At 45.6% G+C, this 19,037-nt stretch overlaps 3 protein-coding genes across 7 annotated transcripts in view; 1 reads left to right on the top strand and 2 right to left on the bottom strand.

Annotated features, from left to right (window-relative positions):
- The window catches only part of clocka (clock circadian regulator a), a 63,244-nt gene extending 56,585 nt beyond the window's left edge, over positions 1–6,659 (top strand). For all 3 annotated transcript variants that reach the window (XM_088918277.1, XM_088918185.1, XM_088918125.1), the window contains exon 24: positions 277–6,659. In XM_088918277.1, coding sequence (XP_088774403.1) covers positions 277–453 — 177 coding nt within the window. In that variant the 3' untranslated portion in view covers positions 454–6,659. The remainder of the gene's footprint in view (positions 1–276) is intronic.
- A 238-nt stretch (positions 6,660–6,897) lies between these two features.
- On the bottom strand, positions 6,898–13,460 carry tmem165 (transmembrane protein 165). 3 transcript variants are annotated; one of them, XM_088918548.1, is made up of 6 exons: positions 13,094–13,460; positions 12,501–12,732; positions 9,939–10,114; positions 9,448–9,630; positions 8,492–8,597; positions 6,898–8,062 (listed from the first exon to the last, which is right to left on the bottom strand). In XM_088918548.1, the coding sequence occupies exons 1-6, from the start codon at positions 13,232–13,234 to the stop codon at positions 7,986–7,988; spliced, it is 915 nt and encodes a 304-aa protein (XP_088774674.1). In that variant the 5' UTR covers positions 13,235–13,460; the 3' UTR covers positions 6,898–7,985. The 3 variants fall into 3 exon arrangements, with proteins under 3 accessions (XP_088774674.1, XP_088774762.1, XP_088774851.1); XM_088918636.1 differs by having other exon boundaries at positions 12,501–12,726; positions 13,094–13,451; XM_088918725.1 differs by lacking the exon at positions 8,492–8,597 and having other exon boundaries at positions 7,930–8,062.
- A 519-nt stretch (positions 13,461–13,979) lies between these two features.
- srd5a3 (steroid 5 alpha-reductase 3) lies at positions 13,980–18,687 on the bottom strand. Its single transcript, XM_088918414.1, has 5 exons — positions 18,465–18,687; positions 17,811–17,962; positions 16,747–16,938; positions 16,198–16,329; positions 13,980–15,418 (listed from the first exon to the last, which is right to left on the bottom strand). The coding sequence occupies exons 1-5, from the start codon at positions 18,662–18,664 to the stop codon at positions 15,159–15,161; spliced, it is 936 nt and encodes a 311-aa protein (XP_088774540.1). The 5' UTR covers positions 18,665–18,687; the 3' UTR covers positions 13,980–15,158.
- Positions 18,688–19,037: the final 350 nt, after the last annotated feature.

The following is a 19,037-nucleotide window of genomic DNA, read 5'->3' as shown; positions in this document are numbered from 1 at the left end:
TGTTTTACGTTAAATGGCAGCTGCCAGGCGTCAGCCCAGGCTTGAGGTTTAGCTACCGCGTGTCTTTTTGAATCCACCAGGTATCTTGAGTGGAGAAAAATGTGTACGGATTGAAGAATTCATTTAAAATGATTAATTTCCTCAGATTTCCAGCGTGCATGCAGAATGTGGTTTCATTTTGTGCGCCTGTGCCGATTGGAAACTTTTTGGTGTTTTTCGGTATCCAGCGAATCTCAGGTTTGTTTGTTTGTTTGTCTGTCCTGTTGTATCGATCAGGCCTCTCGCCTGCTGCACGGGAGCCAGTCCGCCCAGCTCATCCTGCAGGCTGCTTTCCCCCTGCAGCAGCAGGGCGCCTTCACTCAAGCACACCAGCAGCAGCAGCAGCAGCAGCAGCTCTCTGCACACAGGACAGACAGCATGTCCGACCCCTCCAGCGCGCAGCAGCCGCAGTAGCCTGGAGCAGAGCAGGACGCAGGGCCGCTGGGAGGCTTGAAGCGTAGTATTCAGAGGGCGCCTCTTCGGGTGGAGCGCAGGTGCTGCACTTTAGAAGAAATGAAACACTACGAGAGACGGGGGGGACGCCAGCCGCCCGCCCACCCGCACGAGGAAGGGGCCGCGCGCTGGTGCTGCCGAGCCGGAGACCGAGGTCATCGGGAAGCAGCACTGAGCTTCCAGCACAGTTTTCCTTTCCTCCTCTCTCCTCCTCGCAGTTGCATTGTCCAGCAGTTGTTTTAATTTATGCAGAGTGTTCAAGCAGAAATGCTGCAGGCTCTTGTGGTTTTGTGGCTGACGATGATGATGATGATGATGATGATGATGCTTTAGGTAAGTCCAAAGGACACTTTCGTTCATGTCAAATAATAATGGGTCAGAAAATATTTTTCAGAATGTCATGTGGTTTCAACTTTATTGTACAGACACCTGTAAAATAATGTGTATATATCTGGATCAAAGGAAAGAGAACGAATATTTTATATGATGCATGAAAGCGTAACCTGTTATTTGTAGCTTTGACTATAATTTTTTTCTAGTATTCTGAAAGAAAAAAAGCAAAAACTCTAAAGCTAATATTTTCATCCGCTTCCTTACAGATAAGGTGAATTGCGTCTGTTTGACTGGCGTTTCTGTTTGTGTTTCATGCCCTGTGGTGTCACAGTTTGTTTAATGGGTAGATATGTATTTTAGTAGAGCTCATGTTTTGTGAATTTCAGAAAAAAATATTTTAAAGAGATTTTCTTTTAACGTTGTGTTCCAAAGACGCACAATAAGATATCTAAAATTTTAAAGAGAAATTAGCTTATGTGACAAAGTTCAATTTTAATATGTAAATACAGAAATTACAAAAAGCTTTGCATGCTGTTATAGAATTTATTAATGAGTGCCAATAAAGTCATTATACTTTTCATTAGTTTTGTAAGAAATATCCAGAAATTTATAGCAGAGTCTTAATATTTTCAGAAATTACCCTAATAAAAGATTATATATTACAAATAGTTTTAAATAGTAAAGACCTTAAATATGAAACTGTATAATCCCTTTTAGAGTTATTTTATCAGCATATAATTATGCATTTGCACACTAAAAATATATAGAAAATATATCTGCATTAATTGCAAATTAAAATCTAGACCACTGTGGCTTTATTCATATGTAGATTGCAGAAATCATCATGTTTTTTATCCTGAGTGAAAACTGTTGAGGAGTCACTATCGGCCTGTTGTGATCCAGCTTGCCAAATTCGTTTTTCCACATAGAAAGAAGTAATGGTTTCATCACCTATTAGTCTCTAAAGCGACAGAGAGCAGTCGGAAGCTGAAACGTCTCCTTTTTTGCTTTTTAAAACTGTTCATCCTATGAATGTTTTTAGGGCCCATATTTTGACCTAAAAGAAACAAACAGCTGTCAGCAAAATGATTTGAACCTTCAAAGAATAAACTGTAACTACTATCACAGGTAGATTGTGAATTAAAGGAGAAAGTTGGATAACTGGCTGGAGACTGAGGTAAAAGATTGTGGATGTCGGCAGCTCTAGTGACGGCTTTTACAGTAAAATGCAGTAGACATCCGACTGGATTCCTTGGACTGCCTGATGGATAATGTGATGGCTCCTGCTCCACCAGGAAGAGGACATCTGAATGTTTTACCCAGGTGTGCTGTGAGAACAGTGGCTGCACAGTGAAAATGCAAAATTTTATGAAGTTTTATCAGTAGGTCGTTAGACACAAAATATCACTTGCATTTTATTTAAAATAGAGGACAAGTAAGTTTGTTGATTAACATTGTTCCTTGGGATTAGAACTGAGCTGAAGTCATGCAGTTTCATATAAACATACGGAGCTCAAAGCATTCTATTTGAGTTGTTAGAATTGTCCATGTGATAATCTATATAGCCATTCATAAAGACATGAATTGGCATAAAAATCCAGATGTTAAATACTTAGTGCAAGAACAGCAAACGCCCTCCCTGCGTAATGAAGATGGTCTTGCTGCTGTCAGTGTGATTGAAGTCAGGCTGTGAGTGAGAGAAGGAGATTCAGTCAGCAGGCATGTAGACACCAGGGTACAGTGAGCTACATACAATGTTCTGGAAGACAGAGGGTGAGCACATCTGTCCAGAACTGTCACATCTGTCTGATCCATCTGGGTGATCTTTTCAGACAGCAGTGGCTACTGCAAGACAAACAACCCAGGTATCGGCACAACATCTGCAGGTTACTGTCTGCATGAAACTCCTCAGAGGTCAGGGGTGCTGTGTTGACCTTTCTCCTGGGGCACCCCAGGACATTGAGCTGGCAGAGTGTTGTATTCTCAGGAGGAGACAGTGCTGCCCTTTGCAGACCTGCGTTGTGTGGAGCCATTGTCATGGGCATGGTGCTGACTGCTTGAGTCACTCAAGCCCACCGGCAGGGTGGAGGGGGTGTGTGATGATGGGGCTGTGGATCTTCTCTCGCACAATTGAGATTGAGCGGGTATTGAGAGGCCAGTGGAGTGTATCCGTCGATACGCTGCCGAGCGCCAGTTGTCCAGCAGGACGACGCACGACTTCCAGACAGGCCGTGGAAAGCTTTTATTCCCCCACGGAGCCCAACCCTTTCAGAGTGTTGCGTCAGTGCTTGCAGGTCACATGCAAAACCAGCTTTGCTGTTTTCGTTTCGTCAAGGTGCCACTTGCGTTTGTGTAATCTGCTTATCTGCTTTTGTTCACCTTTCTTTCATGCTTTTGTTTGACATCTTTTACATTACATATGCATCTCTTGTGCATGAGTTTATGTAACTACTATGCATTTCTTGAAAGGTTCTGTTTGTACAGAAGATAGAGGCAGTCCTGATTTACAGCAGAATTGGTTCCTGAATACTCCTATGTTGAAACCATGTCATCTGGAACCAGATAGTAGTTAGAAGGTGATTGGCTCCTGGGCTGTGGCCGTGTTTTCTATTTTAACACATATTTCATTTTCAAATAATGAAGAATGTTGTGCCGTAATCATATAAGACGATCATATGATTGTGTTTACCAGGACAATTTAAGACAGAGCAGGAATTTAAAACTCTTTAAAGTGAAATACGTTTGCTTGGAATTTATAAATCGATCCTTTGCTAAAATGAAGATGAGGGGTGGGAGTCTGGACCGGAGTCTTGAGTCGGAGACTCGGGTCTGGGCCCGAGTCTCGAGAAGAACTTGGGAAGAACTCTCTTCTCCAAGTCACATGATTACGTGACTGGAGTCCACCTGTGTGCAGTTCAGGTGTTTCACATGATTTCAGAATAAACACAACATCAAGACCAAGGAACATTCCAATCAGATCCAAGACAAGGTTCTTGAAAAATACCAGTCAGGGCAAGGAGATAAGAAAATTTCCAAGGCATTGAATATACCTCGAAGCACAGTGAAGTCCATCATTAAAAAGGTGAGAAAATATGGAACAACTGTGAATCTGCCCAGAACTGGCCGTCCTCCAAAACTGAGTGTCCGGGCAAGAAGAGCCGTAGTAAGGGAGGCCACCAAGAGGCCTACAGCAACTCTGAAGGAGTTACAGTCCTCCATGACAGAGATGGGAGAAACTGCATGAGACAACAATAGCACGCACACTTCATAAACCTGGCTTGTATGGTGGCAAGAAGAAAGCCTTTGTTGAAAAAAACTCATCACATCTGGGCTGGAGTTTGCTCTTCTGTGTGGTGCGCTGGTGTTCAGTCCAGCTGGACTTCCAGCTGTTTCATGGCCCTGAAAGTGATAACTGATGATTGAGTTTTCAAGAAGAAGTATTTAAAATCTCTTTGTCAATTCCTAGATCAGAATAGATATAAAAACCAGAACACTATCAAATAAAAGTACTAGTAGAGGAAAGAAGAGGTAACAATGCCTTTCATGCATTAGGGGTCTTTGTCAGATAAAGTATTAATATTCTGCCAAGCATGGGGTTTTATCTTAAGGGACCTGCGATGCTCGTTGCCCTTGATTTAAGAGACAGTTATTGTTCTGCAGGCCTGGATTGCAGAGCTCGAGAGAAGGCTGTGATGGGGATCTTGCTGCTCAGAATTGTGGAGATTTTGAATAGTTTCATCAGTCCCACATTGCTGTGGAGCTTGCTGCATTTCTGTTTTCAACCTGTTTTATTCCTCGTACTAGGTCACTTCTGAACGAGGTATTTTCTTAATTCGTCAGCTGTGGAACTTTGAATATGCAAGTTTCATAAAGAATATTGATCTCCAAATACTTTCTAGAAAGCCTAACGCCCCACTGCCAGGGCACTGAGCCAGTCTGTTTGGGATGCTTCTCTGTGCTCTTACCAGTATCAGTGGAGAAGACCAGGGACCCAGGCTGGTACTGAAAGCCAGCGGTGCACATCTGTGTGCTGCACTGGCCCAGCCTTCTCCAGGAGCGCTCGTGAAGTGTTGCAGAAACACCCAGCCTCATTCTCGCATCTCAAGGCACTGACAGCATAGAAATAAAAGGGCTGTATGATTTCTTTTTTACTAAGCCATTTGAAGAAAAAGAAAAACGAATGTATGTTCAGCTCGGGTAACTTCTTTCTAAAGTTCACCGCGTCACGGTGTGTCTTCTGTGTTTATAAAGCGACTGAGGGGCCATTCAGCCCCTCTGGCCTGTTTGATGTTCTTATTGATCCGGAAACGATGGGATGCCATCCAGCTCATCAGTGTGGATCCTTGGCTGGATCAACACCCTTCTTACGGATTTTGGCTTAAGAGCCGGAGCAAAACCGCTTTACTTCTGTAAAAGAACCCTTTACAGATTGTGTGCAATACGATCACGACACTTGCTGACTTCTGGGTCATAACGAAGTTCATAACCATGTTTTGCATTCTGATTGTCAAGATACGACATGCACACATCCTGTGAAAAATCTACAGCTTAATGCTCCCACTGCAGCTTTCCTTCAGTGAAGATGCAGAAGTTAAACGACTTCTGCACCTTCAACAGAGAGGCTTATTCATCTTAATAGTGTACTTTTTTACTGGTTCCCAGTAAAATAGCTGCAAAAAAGAATACTATTTCATTTTGGTTTAAGTTTCTTCAGTAAGACACCGTAACATGTAACAAAAGCTTGAATATATTAACTACTTAAGGGTAAGAGGATATATTTCAAACCATTTTAATAAGCTTATATATAAATAAATTTTATTTTTTTATGGGCAGAATTATAAGGTTAATAGATGAATGGATATATAAAACAATCTGTAGCTGTAACTGTTCTTTCATCACTGTTCATAAAGGGAATAAATATGCCCAGCATACATACATTCAGAAAACCTACTTACAGTAATTTATTCTAAAAATTAAACAAACTGTGACATATTGTTAGAAGAGGATTGTTAAAATTGTGGGTTTCTAAAAATTTACTTTGCCTTCCCCCTCCCTCAGAATTCATTTTTCGTTTTGAAGTTGCAGACTTGTGCACACTCACTGTGGTTAGAAAGTGACGGTTAGTTTTGTTCGATAATGTAATGCAACTGTTGATCACATCAGAATTCTTCTTCACCGGCCATTGAGGTTACCTTAACCACACAAGTAGGTGTTTTCTTTAGTTTTTGTGATTTTAAATTGTTGCTGACATTGTTATGGAAAGTCCGAACGTTTTACAAAGAAAACAGATGATTGATTAAAATAAATCCAAAGAGGTGTAATTATAATGAAAACGAGTGATGTTCCTTTTTCAATACATCCAATTGGGAGATGGGGAAGGAAGATGTTACATCATTTTATATGTTCTGTAGTTCTAATGTAAGCACTAGAAGTTCTGAATGTTTAATCAGTGTTTTTTTCTGTATCATTTAATATATGCATAATGTTCTTTGGAGAACAGTTGTGCTTGGCTTATGAAATAACTGGTTTTGTACAAAAAAATTTAACACGTCTAGAGAATTCTCTCAATTTTCCAGAAATCTGAAAGAAAAAATAAAATGACCTAGATTTCAAAGCAGTTACTAGCACCTGTTTTTCGAGACTAGCTTCAGAAGGTTTAAACGTGCATTCTACGTTTTTTTATGGTGCTGTAACACCCTAGCAAGCATACTGCACATTTTTCATTTCATGAGCTAAGCAGTTCTCACTAACAAAACCATAATGGAACATTTTTTTAGCAGATCTTGCCAAGTTTGCTCCCCTTATTCGATTTTGAAAATAAATGGATAAATTGAGATGTTTTTTTTGTTCCCGGGGTGCTCTTGCATGTGTAACAGGTATGCAGCGCCTGTCTACTGCTCAGAAAAAAAAGGGTTAATGTCAAAAAACATTTACTAGGTAAAAGCTAAGGACATTTACATTTCCGGGAGAAATGAAAGGAGTTGTTTCGGCGTGCTGGAGTGGCATGCTCCAGTGCTTCAGACACTGGGTGGAGGTTTTAAGGGGAAAAAAAACCCTTAGAAGAACTTGAAGTGAGTGGAAAAAGATTGGTTTATTTTTTTTTTGATAAAAGTCACAACAATTCTGTGTGGATTTTTAACATTTAACTGCCCTCCAGTCTGACCAAAGTTACAGGAAACACAGGCGAGGGCAGAGGGAGCGATACCCTCTCGCCGTGCTTTCACAGTGACCTTCGTGGGAGAACCTGGCCCGCCGGAGGGCAGAGGGAACACTGCTCTTCCAGTGGCCACGCTCAAGGCACAACACAGCCTCCCTTGCCCAGCTTCCTCACCTCTTACTATCAATCGGGCTGGGGCTGGGGCCTGGCCAGTGGACCCTTGACTTTTGTACAGGATTAGGAACACCGGAAAAGGGCTTTCCTGGTAAAATACTGGATTTTCCATTTCCGTCCAACTGCTCTTTAGCAGTTAATTATAGCGTTTTTTCACAATGCAATGCTTTTGGCTTTAAGCAATTATATTTTATCCACTACATCATTCAAGTCATTAAAGCTGGACTTCAGCAACACATAGAGGAAGGTTTTTATTATTAGCGTGATAGAATTTGAGACATATTTACATGAATCAGGGTCTACAGTTATCAATTCCTCTACTCCAACACGTGTGGCTCAATATTTTCTCTTCAGCCTTCCAGGCTGCCGTGTCAAATATTGACAACGTAGGTACATTGTAAGTTTTCAACCCACCAGTGTAAAAATATCTCCCCTGACATTATACAGTACTTGATCTAAAAAAAAAAGAAAACTAGATTTAACTAGCAAAAATATTTTAATCTTCACACTAATTTGATTAAATACAGAACACCCACCAAGGAAAATATTTTCTTCAAGGTTTAAGACGCTGAGTTTCTGAGAACCACTCAGCCTCTCACATTCAAAGTCTCTTCATTCCTAACAAAAGTAAAAGAATAACCTAAAGACCACACGAAGGTAGCGCATGGGTTGCAAACTCACAACCACAGCAGAACCGGAGCCGCATTCACGCACAGCCAGGGCGTGACAGCTAGGGGGCTCCACTGAGCAGAGTGGTCACACTAACAGAATACGACTCCCAACGTCGTCCTCACTGAAGCCGGGCAGCGAGAACACAAGGTCCTGCGGGTCAGAACCCGGCATCCGGTTTGATGAAGAGGGCCGAGAGGGCAAACGCCAAGAAAACAATCCCTCCTATTATGGTCACTGCAGGAAAAGAGCACAGATGGAAGGTCACAATCTCCTGTCCCTACTCCGCCATCCAGCAGTACTAACATCTCGCTGGTCAGAAAAGCCTCTTCCCCTTATTTCACCTCTGCAGAAACTGAGATTTTTTATTTTGACCTTATTTAAACTGCACCCTCAAATACTTCAGCCACCAGACCTGTTCCGGCTGCCTTCTCAGTACCAACTGTACCCTTGTTTAGTCCTTCTGTGGCAGAATACAATATTAAACACATATTTCGGAAGGCATATCTCACAAAACCCACATTCAGAAAGAAAAATGGAATAAAGATCTAGATTTAACAAGTCGTGTAGAGTATTGCTGGACTACAGATTCCAATACAAATTCCTTTATAGTTCTGTAATGATGCATGGACAACTACTTAAGAGGTTTTTTTTTAAAATACCTACCAGTTCGGACCGAGATTTTCTGAGCGATCATCCTTCCACCAATAACCGCGAGCCCTGTGCACAAGCAATGCCCAAGCGTCCCTCCCACAGCCACTCCGAAAGGGTCCTGTCGAGCAGGGCAAAGTGTGGGACAGCTCAGCATTCTTGCATGTGATTCGCTGGGGATGACGGGTTTCCTGTTGCTGGCAGTTTGCCTTATGGACAGTGATGGACAGCAGCCAAGAGGACAGGTGTGCAGACAGACCTCACCATCCACAGATAAACGCACCAAGTGCTTGGCCAGGATGTTACATTCAAACATCCCCTGCCAGTGTGTTCTGCTACTGCTTTCGGCCTGCACACAAACTCTTGGTTTACGACTGCAGCACTGAATTATAACCACCTGCCTGTGCTTATTATAGGTCCAAACACAAGGAATAAAGGCCAGTGTAACATCAAAATGTTGCCTTTAGACTTAAGTACAATGCCCTAGTAAATAACTACCCACAGAAGGCTTCCTGCCGGGGAACCAGGCATTTATAATTCAGAGCCAGGGCTCTGGGGTGTAACCCTACGCTTCTGCACTTTCTCGACACCAACACAGTAAGCAGTGTGGGTTTCTCTCGCTGTCTACTGGCTCCTGGCTCTGGCTGCACGGGCAGTTTAAAGGCTTTGGCCAAGCGGAAAACTCACTGATTCCAGAGAAGCAGCCAGATCTGTTCACAGTTCAAAACCCTCGAGGGCACCGACGAGGTCAGCACCAACGGCGGGACGCGACCCAGGGGGCACAGGAGGAGACGACCCGGAAGTGCATTTAAAACCGAGAACAGGAGGCCCTTCTTTACCCAAAGGGCTGGGAGAGTCTGGAACCAGCTGCCCAGCCATGTTGCCGAAGCCGATACCCTTGGTTCCTTTCAGGATCCCGGGATCAATGAACCATTACCGAGCAAACCGAATGGCTCCTCTCTCTCACGTACCTCTCGGGCGGCCAGGACGATGGTGGTCAGCTGCGACCGGTCGCCCCACTCAGCGAGGAACGTGAGTGTGAAGGCCTGGATGAAGATGGGGGAGATGATGCTTTGCCACCTCTTCGGGGGCATCGCCGTTCCCGGGCCGGCTTCGACGTCCGGGGCGCCGTTCAGCAGCTTGGACCGCTGGAGCTGCAAAGGCACCATGTCAGACAGCAGGAGGAGACGGTGGCTGGGCGAGCTACAGCTGCAAAGGGACTCAAAGCGCCGGGTCAGTTCCCCCATGTGCGTCGTACACTCGCTCGCTCTCTCTCCAGAGAGCCGCTTCGGAGATGCCACAGTCATCTCTCAGCACCACCTCCGCTCCAACACGCAGACACGCAGGGTCCTTGGAGCGGACTTAAGATTCTTCTACTCAAGACCTTAAATCCTTCGTGAAACAGCAGCCCAGCACCTAGAATAACCCCTGGAAATGAGAGGCGTCCGTCCGGGCCACTCACCTCTTCATCCTTCTTCTTGATCTCGGCCTGAACCTCCTCCAGCTCCTCCTGGCCCTCGTCCGGACTCATCTTCAGCCCCTCCCGCAGCATGCGCACGCCAAAGATGGCGAAGAGCGCCGTGGACACGTAGTAGGTGTATATCCTAGGGATGATGGTCGTGGCGTAGCCGAAAAGCACTGGAAAGACAAATCGTGAGAGTGTTCAGCTCCCGGTCCGTACCACACCCCATCCCACAAACTGCTGTTCCACAGCCTCCTCTCCTCTGCACCTAGACAGACACTGCCGTCTCTCGTTTTTCTCCAGCACATGGTCCGCTACTTAGAAGATGAAGGACTTTCTTCATCGCCATTATCAGAACCATTCCAGTCAAAGTGTATAAAACCACACACGGCACTCTGAAAAATTGGCTTTGTGCGGCGTTTGTGGACCAGTAGGTGGGGCTCTGACAACTGGGCCAGAATTCACAAACCAGGTGGGCCCCAGCATGGTGACCAGAGGCACTGTTCTGTCCTTCGGGTGAGACATTAAACCCAAGTCCTGCTTACTATCCCATCAAAGCCCCCAGGGCACAGTTAAGAGCAGAGGTGTCAACCCCGAGATCCTGGTTCAATTTCATGCTGGACTTGGATCTTGCCTCCCTCGATTCAACTAACGAAGGAATTTCTCTCTTCCCCACCTGTTCTACTGCATATTAAGGCTGCAGGTGCAGAATTGCTGCTGTGTGTCGCCCAAGTGAAAGGCGAAGTGCTTTGGGATCCTCTGACATGAAAGGGACTACAGCTGTACCAATGCAAACATTTATCGTCCAACAGCCAGAGACTTTCTGGGATCAAACAGAAGATTACACTGACGGACACAGACACAGAAAAGACAGAGACTTTTTGTCTCCTTGCTCTTTGAGATTGTGCCTTTCCTGAAGCTCATGTTAAAATCACAATACTGTAGACTGGGATCAAAGTCTAAAAGGAAGATGTTCAATTATTTCAATGCAGGATTTCCTTGCCCCGTAAAATACACTGATCATATTTCCTTACGTTCGTGTATTTTTTAGAACCAACATGACTTGCAGACATTAGCGAGTCAGGGTGGGTAGCCACAAAGCCCCTCATCCCAGATCTCATGCCTGGTCTTTCAAGACCAGCACCGTGAGGCGAGAGAGCTGAGGAGCTCCAGGTAACTGGAGGTGTCTGGCCCTGCTCCCCCACCAGCAACTCCCAGTCTCCTGCTTCAGCACACCGACAGCATTCTCAAGGCTCTCAGGATAAACAGCTTTTCTACGCTTTGGCTAGAAGAATATGAGGACAGTCACAAACCAGGGGAGCCATTCTGCCCATCTAGCCTGTTTGGGAGTTAGAAGTCCATTTGATCTCCGAATCTGATCTAGCAGTTTCTTTGAAGAAACCAGGTTACCAGCTTCATCACCTTGGCTGGGTGACGTGCTCCAGACTCCAAACCTCTCTCCATAAGAGCCTCCCATTCTTGGTTTTAAATGCACTTCCCTGTAGTTTCCACTTGTGTCCTCTGGCTCATGCGTCACTGTTCGCTCTGGAGAAACGTGCTGGGCTGGCTCTGGCAGCCTCAGAGGATTCTAAGTACTTTCAATCACTTGTGTCAAGTCCCCCCATAGCCTACTCTGTTTGAGACTAAAAAGGCCCAGTTCTTTCAGTCTGAGCGTTATTTTGCCTTTCTGGAAACAGAATAAAAAAGGCTGTTCATGCCCATTTCAGAAGTAAAAGACAAAGTGGAAAAAGAGGACCTTGTAAAAATGGGTTTAACCAAAGCATGTATTTTGCAGCATATTCTACATAAACTGATGCAAGAGTCCAAATAAAACAAGTGGCTTCTTCATGAGCACATTATTACATCGTTCCTCTTTTCCTCCTTACTGGCTCGCTCGAAAGCGATCTGAAACTGCATCAGGAGGAGCCCCAGGCCTCACGATCAAAGTGCTGCCTGTTCACACTGCACAGGCTCCTCTGCACAGAGACCCTTGTGTTTCAGCAGGAGGCTTCTGCACGTGCCGAGAGCTAACTGTGTGCAGGAGGGTTAAGCTGCTCTAGACTCGCATGGACCACGGACGTCCCACCTCCTTTTCTGCAAGTGTCCCTAAAAAACAAAAAAAAAATCCAGCTGCGTCTCTGAGGCTGGCTTAGCACACGTCAGGAACCGTTTGAGAAGCACCACTATCACCGCTCGATCTGACACACGCTCTCTCTGTCTGGCTGATCACGAGGGCACTCCTCCCAGACCTCTGCGTGCTCCTGGCCAGTCCTACACCCTAACATTCCTCACCTGCCACCACTCTCAACGGAATGACAACAAGCAAAAGAGCTGCAGAGAAACTCTCCTCTTCGTTTGAACTTCCCTTCCTTGGGCGGCAGCGTGATGACCAGGCGGTGGCCGTGCCAGGGCTCCGGACACGAGAGGGGACACGGGTTCGACCGGGGGGAACGTGTAGGCCGAGGCGTTTCGGAACCTGCTCTCCACGCCACGGGGATTAAGGCAAGACACACCGGTCTCCCCCTGCCGCAGTATCGGGGGACCCGCGGCGAGCCCACTCACCGGACAGGCAGGTCATCACCCCCAGAGCCAGCATGGCGCCGGCCAGCACGGTCAGCCGGTTGTAGCGCATGGCCATGATGGCGGCGATGAAGAAGGTCTTGTCCCCCAGCTCTGACACGATGATGACGGAGATCGCCGCCACGAAGGCGTGGATGAAGCCCAGGTTCCCCCTGCTGGGATTGTCCTCGCTGATCACGGGGCCTCCGGGCTGGGCGCTGGGCACCTTCTGCAACTTTCAAATGTTCTGCGTTATTCTCAAGACGACCATTCACTTGTACTTGAAGGAACAACTACTACAGTCTTCCCGCTTCAGAGCGCAATATAAACCCGTACCACATTTTTCGGCTTTATACCGTCTGCTACAGGTCAGGCGAAAGCACACAAGCGCGAAACTGTCACCTCTGTCACTCGGCATCCCGGTTCTTCACAGAGCAGCTGGGGACACAATTAAGCGGCACGTATCGCGCCCTCAAGCCGGAAACCCCGGGTTTTCGGCCGCCAGACCGTGCTGGGAGGGGACGGGTACGTCAGGACACTCTGGCCCCGGAGGGTCCCTACCGAGGGGGCTGGTGTCGCCGCGGCTCTTTCCCTACCTCTTGCGGGGCTTGCTCCTGCGCCGGCTGCTGCTCCTCCTGGATGCCGCTCACGCCGGCCGGCAGACAGAGCCCGGCCAGCAGCAGAGCGCAGAGCAGACGGGCTCCCTTCCTGCGGGCGCTACCGGGGAGCCGAGACATGGCTACCAACGGAGCGGGCGGCAGACAGACGCGTTACAACAATTACTATTTTAATTTAAAAAGGGGGGAGTTAAACCAAACAACTTAAAACTTAAATTAAACTAAAAAAAGGCATATTTAATTAGATGTAACCGACGCTACTTCCACATTTCTACTCCGAGCCGGAGCTGACGGCTGCTCGGGCTCTGCCAACCCTGCTATCTGCTGCAGTCCGACACATCGCCCTGCGCCCGGCCGGCAGGGGCGGGCTCTGGGGGCCACGTTCACGACGCTTCCCGGGATCGGCCAATGACACGCCGCGGTAAGGGAGCGTCATCACAGGCGTCACGGGATCGGTCGTCATGTTAGGTAGAGAGGCGCAAAACCGGAAGGAAGAAGTACGAGAACTTCCTCCAAGGCGTTTGGCATCTTACAGGTACTACCTATAAATATACGTCTGTTGGTTTTTATACCATCCCCAGTGTTGATTCATGACTTTATGTGGTAGAGCTGCCTGTGAAGATTTTTAGTTATGATGCTTCTGCCTTATTTGCTAAATTACAAATTCTTGCTTCGAGTGTACTGCTTCCAACAGCACACACTTACTCTCATTACTGACTAACCCAGCTCCTAACCGGAGGCCACCGACACAGGTGAGCTTCACCTAGCACCAAGCACTCCCACAATCTGTTTTTTCCATCTGCAGCTGTGCTATTGCATACCAATCAGCTCAGGTTTAATTGGACCAGATAAATGCCTTCCACCAGTTCAATCAAAGTTTATTTATCAAATGCACAACAATGCAGCATACAGCAGTAGTTGCTGGCAATGAAATGTCTTTTCTGCGAGCTCATCGGGGGGGGGGGAGGGGTAAAAAACACAAAATTAAAGTTACAAAAAGATAAAGTTACATAATGATAGATAATAGTGCAATAAAATTGAATAAGAAACTCAGACAGAGCTCAATATAAATAGAGCTGCTTTTGAAATGGTCTTCACCAGCCTTATGAAAAAAAATGCAAATTAATTCTTCACTGATATCGAAACCCCTCATGGCGATAACAGGAATCCATTTCTTTAATCATTTGGCACACTTAAGTACAATAAGAAACAAAACAACAAGCAGGAACTCATGGAACACAGATTTAATCTCAAGGTGCTGGAAACACCTCCAGGAGTGGAATGGAATGTTTCATCTTTAAGGTCATCATAACTCATCGGTAATCCACATAGTAAGAAAGCTGCTTGCTCCTGGTTATAGTCACAGCACCCCAGAAGCTAACCCCACTAGACATAGGGTGCAAATGAACATTTCTCCCTGGACTAGACTCCATTCTATCAAAAGGACACAAGACAGGACACACCCTGGACAGGACACCATTCCATCACAGGGCACAAGGTAGGACACACCCTGGACAGGACACCAGTATATTTCTGGGAACAATAAGAGACATCAGATATCCTACCCAGCTTATCTTTGCAAGGGAGGAAACCAGAGCACTCAGAGGCAGCAGCACTAACTACCATGCCAACGTGCTGCCCTGAATCAAAACTTGCACATAGAAATACATTGTCATAGAAATACATACAGAGCAGCGGCTCTGGGGCTCAGGGTCTGCGCCTGTGGCTGGAGGGTTGCTAGTTGAAATCCCGCAGCCGGCAGAGGAATCCTACTCTGTTGGGCCCCTGAGCAAGGCCCTTCACGCCATCTGCTCCAGGGGCGCTGTACAATGGCTGACCCTGCGCTCTGACCCCAAGCTTCTCTCCCTGTCTGTGTGCCTGTGTATCTCATGGAGAGCAAGCTGGGGTATGCGAAAAGCCGAATTCCTAATGCAAGAAATTGTATAGGGCTAATAAAGTTATATTATACAGGATTTGTTTACAATTTTGAACAAGCAGAATTACATTCTTTGCAAGCGGTACTTTCGTACACTGCAGCTGAAATCTACAAGACCAGAGGAATGAAGGCTTTGCGGTGTTTTGGATAGGAGTCAAACTTGGCCAGATAGAACTCGTGGCACAGCACAGCCTCCAGCGCCTGGCAGCAGAGCACGTACAGAACCACCAGCCACCAGGTGAGGGCGCTGCCGCCGAGGGCCACGCAGTAGGAGACGTAGATGAGCAGCTCAGCGAAGTAGTGTGGGCAGGAGACGAGCCGGAACCAGTCGCCGTGAGGGACGCAGTGAGCCAGCGTGAGCACCTCCCCTGCCGCAGCCGGAGAGAGAGCGCGTCGCGGTTAATGATCCGTATGGGGGGTGTGAGCACAAGGCCCAGCGCGACAGACGTCAGCAAGTTTAACAACCGCCTAAAAACTTGTAGGGGAATTTCAGAGCAAAACAAACAACAGACATGAATGGAGCCAAACAGAAGTTCAGAACGTACGAGGTCACTGTATTTTCACTCAGCAAAATGGATTATTATTGGACACATGCTGTATGTACACCTACCACCAAGGTGTGTTTCTGTACGGTCAAGGATGAGGGCCAGGCCATCCATTCAGCCATTTTTTTTTATAACCTCTTTATCCAATACAGGGTGATGGGTGAGCCAGAGCCTACCCCAGCAAGCAATAAGCACACCCCGCCCTAAAGAAGTGCCGGTCTAGGTGCTGCTGCATCAGACAAGCACTGTTCGATTGGGTTCAGATCTTCAGTTCCCCTTTTATGAACTGATTCAGGCGCTTGGCTCTAAGCCTCATTTTCTTTTGGAGCAGGAAGTAGGGAAGCTTTAAGGCTGTGAAGAACAAATTGTTCAGGGGATTGCTCCGGCTTTTCATATCTATCCTTGTCAAGCTAGGAAACGGGGAGTGTAGTCAAAACACTTGGACAACAATCTGAAAAAAAAATGCGACTTGAAGAAGGATCAAGTGAGATTCTTGGCAGTGTGAATTACAAAGGTGCAGTTTGCCAAATAATTCCCCAGTCAAACCCGAGTGACCTGTCATGAGTGTAGCAACACCTGTGAGACCCCCGTGCAGCTCTCACCTGAGCGACCCTTCCTCAGGTTAGCGAGGATCACATGACACCTGTGCTGGTGCACAGAGGCCCAGACAAACAAGCCCATCCCCGCAAAGTGGTTCCAGCGCACCTGTGCCAGCACTCCACCTTTAAAACTACCTGCCAAAACAATAAACAGCTGTTTTTAAATGCCAGAACTTTTTTATCTTGAAATGTATAACTCTACCGTGCTTTTATTTACAACTGGAAAGTTAACATAAAGTATGCATTATGTCAGATTTTGCTTTGTTTCCTTTTTGATACTTGTGTCCTGATGATAGGTAACAAAATATTATTCATATTAGAAAATCCATATTATTCTCTGACATTGGAGAAACAATCATTCACTGTTGCCTGCATTCAACATGACTGAGGAAAACCATGCAGACCAGTAAAATATACTGCACTTGTGAGGAAGAGGTGTTGTACACAAGGCACAACAGAAACACACAGCTGTAGGAGTTAAATACATATTAAAGACATTCAGAATCAGCAGAAACAGTATTTAATAATTACACATTCTCAGGCCAGACTGACCTTCGTGTTCAGTGTGAATGTTGGTACAAAGCACTGTTAATCCAAGTAAAATGTAGTAACCAAGCCCAAATCCATACTGCGCTAAGTGTATGACTCCATTGGAGAACACGCTGACAAACAAACACTCCAGGAGCCTTCGGAGGGAGTGAGCACACAAGAGCACCTGCACCAGGAGGAGAGAGAACTGCTCACCTGTGAATGGAGAACAAACAGGTGCACTGTAACAAAGCAGTGAGAGGTTAAATATGAGCCTTTGGCTTCAATCTGACAAGCATCCATAAAAATCACCCAGGAGACAGGAATAAGGTGTTCTCTCTGGAGCAGCTACTGTTACCCTGAGCTCTCCAGGCCTCATAATTTACCCTGTCTGGATGCAGTTGTAATCTACCTTGTGAGAAAATAAAATGCTAAAAACTAATAAGCTTGTTCTGGCACAGCTAGGTGAACAGCAAATCAATGCAATGGATGTCAGTGCATCACGATTTCCAGCTAACTGGTAGAGAGATGGACAGATCCTCACACGCTGGGGCTTCCCACCCTGGATCTGGGGCACCTACCCCTGCTGGTTGTCCTTTCAGCTGAGCAGTCAGTCACATAGCCAGATTCCTAAAGGGCCTAATTACAGGATTGCTGTGAACATTTTAACTGTAGTCCCTTAACATGTTGGCGGCCTCCTTTAAACTCTTGCATTTCTTCTGATATAAATATAAAATAAAGCTGTTCGTAATTAACAGCATAATAATTATTATTGCTGTTAGTATTATAAATGTTTGGCATTATTTAATAAGTCCAACATTTGCATTACAAAAGCTCAAATTGAACTAATTGTTGGCTCAATTAAGCTTCTAATGTAAGTAAAGAGCTGGGCTGGGGTATGTTAGTGTAGATCCTTCAATGTTCTTTTGGTTAAGTATCCAGTGCAAGGCTACTTGATCATTCAGCAGAGAACCACCTGCCACTGCCCTTGAGGATTCAGGAAATGTGTGTTCTTGTCTTGTGTTACACCTCCCAGCAGAGCAGCAGTGGCCTCATTCCTGCTTTTGATACAGCATGTGGGAACTTACCTGTCCCAGGTGTGGCTGTTCCTCCATTGAGGAAACTCAGGGTGCACTCTAACCAGCCTGGAAACTGCTTACCCAGCAGGGTCTTTTGTAAGCAAATAGTGAGTAATAAGGAATTCCAAATCACAGACACAGCGTAAAAATGGAAAAACCATCTGCAAAATACCCCCAAACAACAATATTAACAATCTGACACAGTTAATAATAGTACTAATATATACAACAGTTAATATGCAGAATTATAAAGACAGTGTCATTGTCTTAAAGATGGAAACCAAGATAGTTCTGTTCGTATCTCACGTGTTCGAGTTACAATACAGTGCAGTTACTTGGTGACAAATACACGCGTTTTATGAAGTAATAAGTTACATACAGCATGACATTTATTATCCTCGTAAAAATGTAATAAAATTATTATTTTCAGAACATCGTGTTTTCCATAAGGCAATTATAATGTCAATCTAAATTTAATATCAACATAACCCGGCTGTTTCTAATGAGCTTCCGTTTTGAACGCACAATTGAAACTTTACACACCATGTCTTTTCATTCATCATATGAACATCTTTCTCTAAGGGGGGAAAAGCAGTACACAGCTCTGATTAAAGTTTAATATGATTTATAATTTAAGCCCCGGCAAGGTAAGATGTCTCTGACCTTTTAGGAACATCAAAGTATCGCAGCACGTCTGACCGCTGTAGGGTGGTCTTGGTTTTTCCGTACCGAATAAAATCCTGGAATAAAACATAAACCCAGGAGCCACCGAATTTATCAGACGAGTGAGCACAAACGTGAATGCAAAAAGCAAAGAAAAAACAGAGAGACAGAAGTAACCATATACTATCAATAGGATTCATCTCAAACCACTGAAACCAGTATGTTTCTTAGTGTCCGCGGGGGAAACAATTCCGACGTGCAAATGCGTGTCTCTGCAGTAAGGGTTCCGCACCGCAAGGGTAAATAATTCTCAACATTTCTATAGCGCTCTGCTGGAGTCTCCACTCAAAGCGCTTCACGGGTAGTGGGGATCCCCTCCACCCCCATCGGTGTGCAGCAGCCACAGTGCACCAGTACTCTCCTCACACACCAGCTCTCAGTGGGGAGGAGAGCAGAGTGATGGAGCCAGTGCAGAGATGGGGATTATTAGGAGGCAAGGCCCAGGGATACCACCCCTACTTCTAATGGTATTTGTTTAAATCGGTCCCGTTAAACAATAATAATAAATCTATA

This window comes from Atractosteus spatula, chromosome 1 (genome assembly GCF_055471065.1).
Source record: "Atractosteus spatula isolate fAtrSpa1 chromosome 1, fAtrSpa1.hap1, whole genome shotgun sequence".
NCBI lineage: Eukaryota > Metazoa > Chordata > Actinopteri > Semionotiformes > Lepisosteidae > Atractosteus > Atractosteus spatula.
This window is presented reverse-complemented; position numbering and strand designations above follow the sequence as displayed.